Here is a 7,136-nt window from a genome sequence, read left to right as displayed (position 1 = left end):
CACAGGCAGAAGGAGGGAGGTTGAGTTTTGAGGGGAAAAAAGTATCGACGTCTCTACGCGTCAATCACCGAGCGAAACTGGAGGGAAGGTCGACGAAACTGGGACAATTAGTTGGAAAAGAGCTCCGTGGAGCTCGGAAAGCTCCCGAAAACAAGCATGTGCGGGAAAACTGAAGGAAAACGCCTTGGAGATCTTTGGCTTTAGTTGAAATAAAGAAAACGAGCGCGTTTTTTTTTTCTCGTCGAGGAACTTGGAGAGAGAGAGAGAGAGAGAGTGAGAGAGTGTCAAGCCTGTGGAGACGACGACTCTGGGGAGAAAAAGCACCGGATTATTCTCACTTTTCATGTGTGTAAACTTCAAAGGGTCTTCACTTATACACGGATATTATGTATTTCTGGATGCATTTTGATTGAGCCTTTTTCCCCCCCGCATAAAAGAATAAATAAAGGGGGGGATTTAAATGGAATAGGCAAGCAGGAGTTTGGTGGAGTGCACGAGCCTGGAGCCTGCGTTTGTGTTACAACTCCGCGTGTTACACTGTAATTCTCCTCGCCGCGTCCCTCACAAGTTGATCTATTTTGTGTCTATTCCCTACAGATCAAAGGACTACAGGAAAAGCAGCGAGGGCAAAAAAATGAGTGGAGGGGATGTGGTATGCTCGGGCTGGCTCAGAAAGTCTCCGCCGGAAAAAAAGTTGCGCCGTTATGTAAGTAGACGAGGGGGGAAAAAAAATCACGGTTCTATTCAAATACGCTTGGTTTTCAGTACACAGCCGCACGCGCATGCACACGCGCGCGCGCGCACACACGCAAATGTCTGCTTTCTAATAGCAACAACAACAGTAATAATACTAAATGACATCACTTAGTACAAATTTCTGGTCATTGTGCTTGTGACATCCCCCCCCCTTGGCTAGGGTGTCTTTGCTGTCTTGTTTACTAGTGCTCTGCTATTTTAGGAGAAATCTGCCCCCCCCCTTTCCTCCCTCAAACACATAATTAGAGTGACACTTGCATTCTTTAGTGGTGGTGGGAAAGCTTTATTTGTGCTCTTCATTCCTGCACCACCTCATGTGGCATAGACTACCCCAAAAAAATGTTTCGAAAGCTATTTAGAGTCCGAAAGTGCTTTATCCCCAAAGTGCTGAGCTCAAATCCTTTAACCTGATGTTGAACCAGCACATTTTGTTCACTTATTCATCCTCACCGTCAACAAAACTGACTATTAGGACTGTCTTATGCGTGTAGGAATCAGCGGAAATGACATTGAGGCTTGTTTTTTTTTATTTTTTATTTTTGAAATAATAGCTCAGGCTTATCCCATGTCTCCAAGAGTGCTGAGCTCAAATCCTTTAACCTGATGTTGATCCAGCACATTTTCTTCTCTTATTCATCCTCAGCGTCAACAGAGCTGACTATCGTATGCAAGTAGGAATGCGTATGAATCAGTAGAAACTACTTTATTTATTTATTTATTTATTTATTAATTAAAAAGAAAATGCTTATTTAGTTCAGGCTTATTCCATGTATCCAAGAGTGCTGAGCTCAAATCCTCAAACCAGCACAGTTTCTTCTTTTATTCATCCAAAGCTGCAACAAAACTCATCTTTTATGCAGGCAGAATTCGGATAAATCAGCAAAAAACATCTGCATTTGGGCCAAAAGTGATTTTTTTTTTTTTTTAAGTGCTTTTTATCTCCAGAGTGCTCAGATCTTCAAGCCAGGTGTTGAAATGGCACATTGTCTTCCCAACCACAACAAAACTCCCAAATGTGATTCTTTACTGCGACATAAGCAGAAATGAGTGGAGAAAATATCCCATGTCAGCGCTGGCTTTTGAAAAATTGCGAAAAAACCTTTTTTTTTTTTTTTTTGGTTAACCAAAAGTTCCTAAACTGTGGCTGATCTCCTTCCTCGGAGAATCATGCAGCATACGTATCATCAAGTTGTAAACAACTTGGTTCATCTGATGTAATCATCTCTTCCTTTCTCCTCTCCCCCAGACCTAATACACCTTCTTTAACCTGTAATGAAATCAATCCTCACTCCCTTTGCTATTAAGCGATAACCAAATACCCTGCTGATCGACAAGCTCAAGATTTCTTACCGGATTTCTTTCATCTCCTCTGTGCATTCAGTGCTTGATCTTCTGATCTGTTGTCTCTAAACTGCACTGATCTCTGCAATAAAGCAGTGTTTAGATGACCTATCTATCTATCTATCTGTCTGTCTGTCTGTCTGTCTGTCTGTCTGTCTGTCTATTTATCTATCTATCTGTCTATTTATCTGTCTGTCTGTCTGTCTGTCTGTCTATGTCGTCATGATAAAATGTGCTTATTTTGAGAGGATCACAAGTTGCTGAATCTGGATTATTGCAACACGGCATTTATGTGCAGACTTGTTTTCTATTTACTTTCATTACAAACACTAGGACTAGGTCAGTTTTTGGAAATATGACTTATGTAAGCTCGATACTGATCACTAGATCACTATTATCCCTACAAATGATCACTCTCTCCCGGAGATCTTGCAGGAATTCATTTTTAGTTGTTGCGGTATAACATTACAAACTGAATGGAAGCAGATGAAATTCGTTTCAATATATTTTAAGCTACTTTTAAGTAGATTTTTTGCTCTACTTTTCAGCACAGACCTGCATGTAAAGTCTTCGAATATCCCGAGATATACAAGTATCAGGCTACATTAACTGCTCTGAATGTGTTTACAACAGCACTATCTATACTCCTATTGTTTACATGAGCTCCAGCCTTGAGCAGACATTTCATCAGATGTGGCGCTTGTTGTTGTTTATTGTTTATTGCTGTTTGTCTGGACCAGTTTGCATGACCCATGCCAGCAGGCATTGCTGCTCTGGAAGTTTTCCCTTCCTCTTTGCCTTTTCACCCTTTCAGTGCTGTCTATTCTGATTGGTCAGTGGCTGTTGATCAATTTTCCTATTACATCATTAAAAATCACAGGTTTATATGAGGACGATTGTGCTATTCGTTATTGTTTCTATGGCAACAGCTGATACTGGGACTTGTATTCAGGCTGCTCCACATCAACAAATTCGCCTGTCGTTTTTAATACGGTGAAGTTTCCTAAGAGGAGACGTTTATGTAATGCTTTTGGAAGCAATCTCCGGTGTCAGTGCTTTGGAACTGTCAGAGATAGTCTTCAGAGACGTTCCATTATGTCAGACGTAATCACAAATAAGAGGAATAGAAAGGTTTTAGAGCATGCTCTTAATGAAAGAAAAATAAATAAATCAGCAACTTCACATCCGGCAACATCCCAGCACCTGGGTATCAATTATTACTTGCATATCGCAATGATTTCATCTCTAGTGAAAGAACAACCGAAAACCTAGTTACTAGAGATTGACTTGTAGTAGCACGTCAAAGGGCAGTCCTCAGGTGCTGTCGGTAACATTTAGAGTACAGAGTTATATATTATAGGTTTAAAATAACAACCATTAAGCTGTAACAGTAAAGGTCTTTGGATGAGTCAGACATGAAGAGCATCTTAACAGCGCTGCTTTTCTGTAGTTGGAGCAGTATGTATGTGTTGTGGGATTCGAGCATGTATGTACAGATCTGCACAACTAATACTTTAACACAAGGATCTTAAATGCTAACTGCACACAGAGTACAGATGATTAGCTTAAAAAGGTGATTGTTTTAATTCATTCGATTTTACGCCAGTTATGTTTGAAGCTCTAGAAGCTTGGCAAAGACATTTTCATTTGATCTGAATTTATGACGATTTTTGAGAAATTAGGTGCAAAGGGACGATCGTGAACTCCTTTATCAGGCCGCTTGCGGTTTTGTAATAAATTGTAACTATAACATATGAACGTTTCCCCAAAAACCGACTAACTTATTTTTCTTTCCTCCAAACCGATAGCTTCCTTCTCTAGACAGAAATATAATATGCAGGCCTGACATGAGAATGTTTTAGTGTGGGCACGGAGCCCAAATTCCCAGCCCTACTGCTTCAAGCTGTGCCGAGCCGAGCAGTGCAGTGCAGTGCAGAGCTGAGCTTTGAGCAGCGAGGGTCAAAAGTCTGCTGTGTTCCCGGCTGTTTGGCGGCGAATCAAGAGCGCGGCTGTTCAGCTGACTTTCTGTGTGCTGTGCAATGGAAGTGCTCAGTGTTCAGCACAGGGCTCAAAGTGCATGCTTACCGCTACAATATGGACATTTTTACACACACACAGCACGCAGCCATGGCAACTCTTGTTGCTTTCTATCGGTGATAGAGGAGTGTCGAAGGCCGCTCGCTTTACTTTTACATTTTCGAAAAAGTAGAAATTTTTAACACTCAAAGCACGACATGCTTTAAATCTAGAGTTGTGAGTCTTAATGGAGGTTAAAGATAATAGTAATACTAAACTATTCACACTAACCCCCCTGCCCCACCCTGCCACCCTTCATTTCATTCATTTTTTCCATCTGGTGCTCATCTTTCTGTGTTCAAAACTTCCTCTTTTTCATTACCTCCATCCCCGAAGTGCATGCAGATCTCTAAGCGCAAGGGAGTGGCAGTGAAACCTGACGAGCTGACATGTAGGTTTGTGTGTGTGGTCAGAAGCGATCAGACTCTCTGAGACTTCAGCGCAGTGTCGATTTCCACTTTTATTTAGCTTCCAGTTACTGGCCCTTGATACCTGGGCATGTAAGATTAGACCGGATTCTAAGTTGTGCTTGAGTAAATTTCTCTAGTTAAGGTGTGATCATTTTTTAAACCTGCCATTTGTCATCCCTCTTCTTATTTAAACTCTTTCTGTCCATCAAGATAATCCATAAGATGGGGAAATGTCTTTTGGGACCGTCCTCATGTCTGTCAATTTTTAGCCACATATGGGAAATTCTGTAGCTGGAACTTTTGGGACGATCGGATTGTGTGTCTAGACGATTAGTGGTTCATTCACAGTTGCCAGGTGGAGAAGTAGGTTTACAGATGTTTTCCTTTAAATACATAGCTCTGTTTAAAATTAATGTGAATCTGCTGTGTTACAGATGTTGATCGAGGCACACTCTGCTCGAAGGTGAAGAAGGGAAGGCTCTTGAAGCTGACAAAATCCTACCAGTTTCATTTTCTTAGCATTTACTAGTTGGAGGTTGAAAATTACACTTTAAGTTGAAACAGCATTAACATACACAACATATAATTCTCCTCCTAAGGAGCGGTCAGCTTCAGCAGATCGGGAGAACTTAAAGCTGGACCTCGTAGCCAGAATGTTTGCAAATGTATTGAAGGAAATATTAGAAAGTTTGTTCGATGTGGATGAGGACCATGAACCTGTCTGTTTCTCTTAGTGTGTAGTAATGCATTGATGTTGCTAACTAGCTTGTAATGTTTTTATATTGTGTTAGCGGTCACTTTTTCCAGCCTAGCCTTTTAGGATTGATGAGCAGTATGTTTGGTTTTATTTATCTGTTTATTTTTCACTTGCCCAGTGGTCCAGCTAATGAGTTTATGATACTGTTAATCACTAACATAAACACATAAAGAAAGAGGAGATTTAAAAAGAAAGTCTGAAGAGAGTAAACGGAGCAGGAGTGTCACTGACATGAGGCCGTGATCAATTTAGCTAGTTCTTCACTTCCCACATATAAGTCATATGTCATAGCCCCAGTGGCCGAGCCAGTTCTCTTGGGTATCTTGGATGTATTTTAAAGCAAAAAAAAATAAAATTTGTGGGTTACGCTCATGTGCCATGAGGGACCTTGACATATAGCTGTGCTGTTCAACTTTCCCACGATGCACCAGGGAAAGAGGAGCTGGTCATGGAGAGAGAGGAAGGAGGAAAATGTGTGTATGAAAATGTGTGTAAACCTTCACCAGGCTGCAGCTGTAGTCGCCTTTAATAGAGAATTCCTCTTTCCCCTTAATGCGTCTCAGCGAGCTACCGGCTGCTCTTAACCGCTCACATCCTCCAATACTCGCACTGCCATTACTCACGTTCTGGAGCGTGTGCAGCTGCTGCTTTTTTGTTCCCCACGCACACATACACGGAATGACTTTCATTCTTCTTCATTAATGTGTTTATTTACTTTTCTTCGATTTAATTAAATCTGTTGGAAATGGATTCATGGATGTCTTAATCCTCAGCACGAACTAAGAAGGCAAACAAACACAGTGACGTCTGTGCGCGAGTTGATCAGCTTAACCAACTGCCGAGACAAACATCTACTTATTCCTTCCTTCTTACTTCTCCGTATCACTTTCAATTCCTTTTTGTTTACATTAATGCTGTTTTTCCTCTCAACCCTTGTCTCTCTCTCTCGCGCTTGCGCTCACTCTCGACCCTGCCCCTCTCCATTTCAGTAAGTTGTGTTGTGTCTGAAATGATGAGCAGTCCTTTTGAAATGGATTCTCCTCTTAATTAATTATTAAGCATCGCTTTCAAATAAAGACACACGAGCATCAAGTATTCATGCACAAAACTCACTGCACCAGGTGTAGCCTGTATACTACCCTTTCTTTCTCTCTTTCTCTCTTTCTCTCTTTCTCTCTCTCTTTCTTTCTTTCTTTCTTTCTTTCTTTCTTTCTTTCTTTCTTTCTTTCTTTCTTTCTTTCTTTCTTTCAGTATTTCTTTCTTTCTTTCTTTCTTTCTTTCAGTATTTCTTTCTTTCTTTCTTTCTTTCAGTATTTCTTTCTTTCTTTCTTTCTTTCTTTCTTTCTTTCTTTCTTTCTTTCTTTCTTTCTTTCTTTCTTTCTTTCTTTCTTTCTTTCTTTCTTTCTTTCTTTCTTTCTTTCTTTCTTTCTTTCAGTATTTCTTTCTTTCTTTCTTTCTTTCAGTATTTCTCCCCATTCTCTTTGTTTCTGTCTGTATTTCTTTTTTGGTCTGTTTTGTGTGTGTGTGTGTATACATCGATCTGGCCTAACATTATGACCACCTGCCTAATATTGTGTTGGGCCCATTTTTGCTGCCAGAACAGCCCTGACCCACCCAGGCATGGATCCACTAGATCTCTGAAGGTGTGCTGTGGTTCTGGCACCAAGTTGTTAGCAGCAGATCCTTTAAGTCCTGTAAGTTGTGAGATGGGGCCTCCATGGATCGGACTTGTTTGCCCAGCACATCCTACAGATTCTCGATTTATTGAGATCTGGGGAATTTGGAGTCCAAGTAAA

The 7,136-nt window shown here is 40.8% G+C and overlaps 1 protein-coding gene across 4 annotated transcripts in view; it reads left to right on the top strand.

The window, feature by feature from the left end:
* The window catches only part of gab1 (GRB2-associated binding protein 1), a 62,203-nt gene continuing 55,067 nt past the window's right edge, over positions 1–7,136 (top strand). For 2 of the 4 annotated variants that reach the window (XM_058386335.1, XM_058386333.1), the window contains exons 1-2: positions 1–345; positions 598–706. In XM_058386335.1, the coding sequence (XP_058242318.1) occupies positions 635–706 (72 nt within the window). In that variant the 5' untranslated portion in view covers positions 1–345; positions 598–634. The remainder of the gene's footprint in view (positions 346–597; positions 707–7,136) is intronic. The other 2 variants (XM_058386336.1, XM_058386334.1) reach the window with 1 other exon arrangement.

The sequence above is a fragment of the Hemibagrus wyckioides genome, linkage group LG03 (genome assembly GCF_019097595.1).
Source record: "Hemibagrus wyckioides isolate EC202008001 linkage group LG03, SWU_Hwy_1.0, whole genome shotgun sequence".
Classification (NCBI taxonomy): Eukaryota; Metazoa; Chordata; class Actinopteri; order Siluriformes; family Bagridae; genus Hemibagrus; species Hemibagrus wyckioides.
The sequence above is the reverse complement of the archived record's forward strand: the minus strand, read 5'-3'. Positions and strand labels throughout refer to the sequence as shown.